A 1,156-nucleotide genomic window follows, 5' to 3' on the forward strand; every position below is an offset into this window, starting at 1 on the left:
GTTAATTAATACTTGCTGCAACTATGTAGATAGCCAGGCTAAATACAATGAAACCAGCCTTTTCTATGATCATGATCACAACATAAGGAGACTGTTAGGAAAAATGATCCAATATTTGGAAATGGACTAATGAAATTATCCATGGTATGCACACTTGATTGATTTTCTACTGAATAGACTATTTTATACTCTGTAGGGGCATAGGTTAAATTTATAGAAAACTGATAGCAATGCAAATGATTCCTGTCCATATAGATGCAACTAAATTTTGTCTCATAGAGAATATAAATCTCTATAACTCATATTCTCATTTTTACATCTGACTGGTTCTCCCAGTTATTAATGAATTGAATAAATCCTTGACATATGCTCATTTTGTATTGTATGAAAGTCATGCTTTTCACTCTGTGAAAATTAAAGAGTCTTAAAAACACCATAGAAGTCTTTCTATTTGTCTTATAAATTAATTTGGACATTTATATCTGAATGAATTTATCTAATGTATGGATTTTTAACATATGTATTTAAGACAACTAAGTATTTGGACTTAATTATTTTTCCTTCATTTTTTCTGGGAGCATGTCAAAGGCATTAATTACTCAAAGTACAAGACTAAAGCACGAGAAGTTGAAAACAAGACATGTCGAATTTGTCCAGCTAGCTGGTAATCCACATATATACAATCAAGAGTTAGCAGTACATTTTATGTTCAATCTAGGAAAACAATAAAACAAAACTCTTACCTGTCTATAGTATTTTTCATATATAGGATTTCCACTCGATATCTAAAATAAATAAACAGAAATTATATGCTATTCAATAACTTCTATGAACATATTTGGCATTCACTCAACAGAATATTTGAGGAACAAAGATGAATAAGATAAAATATCCTTGATTTCAAGAAGTTTGGAGGAGGGGGTACAAAAGGGAGAATGAATAAAGACAGTCAGATGGATTACTAAGAATCAGGTAGACAAGAAACAAAGAACCTTAAAATTATTTTTGACACCAGAAGTCTTCTTCATGCAAAATTTTACCCAGAAACCCAGCACATAACAAATTCGGGGTGAATGCTTTGGTTAAAGCCAGTTGAGAGTTCCAAAGCCCCAAGCACTCATCCTCTACCCAAGATACCTGTGAATACAGTTCAAAA

The 1,156-nt window shown here is 31.6% G+C and overlaps 1 protein-coding gene across 2 annotated transcripts in view; it reads right to left on the reverse strand.

Moving 5' to 3' along the window:
- The window catches only part of EPS15 (epidermal growth factor receptor pathway substrate 15), a 133,401-nt gene that overhangs the window by 108,016 nt on the left and 24,229 nt on the right, over positions 1-1,156 (reverse strand). For both annotated transcript variants that reach the window (XM_008576173.1, XM_008576238.1), the window contains exon 2: positions 744-785. In XM_008576173.1, the coding sequence (XP_008574395.1) occupies positions 744-785 (42 nt within the window). The remainder of the gene's footprint in view (positions 1-743; positions 786-1,156) is intronic.

Source organism: Galeopterus variegatus, unplaced genomic scaffold (assembly GCF_000696425.1).
Source record: "Galeopterus variegatus unplaced genomic scaffold, G_variegatus-3.0.2 Scaffold6, whole genome shotgun sequence".
Lineage (NCBI taxonomy): Eukaryota > Metazoa > Chordata > Mammalia > Dermoptera > Cynocephalidae > Galeopterus > Galeopterus variegatus.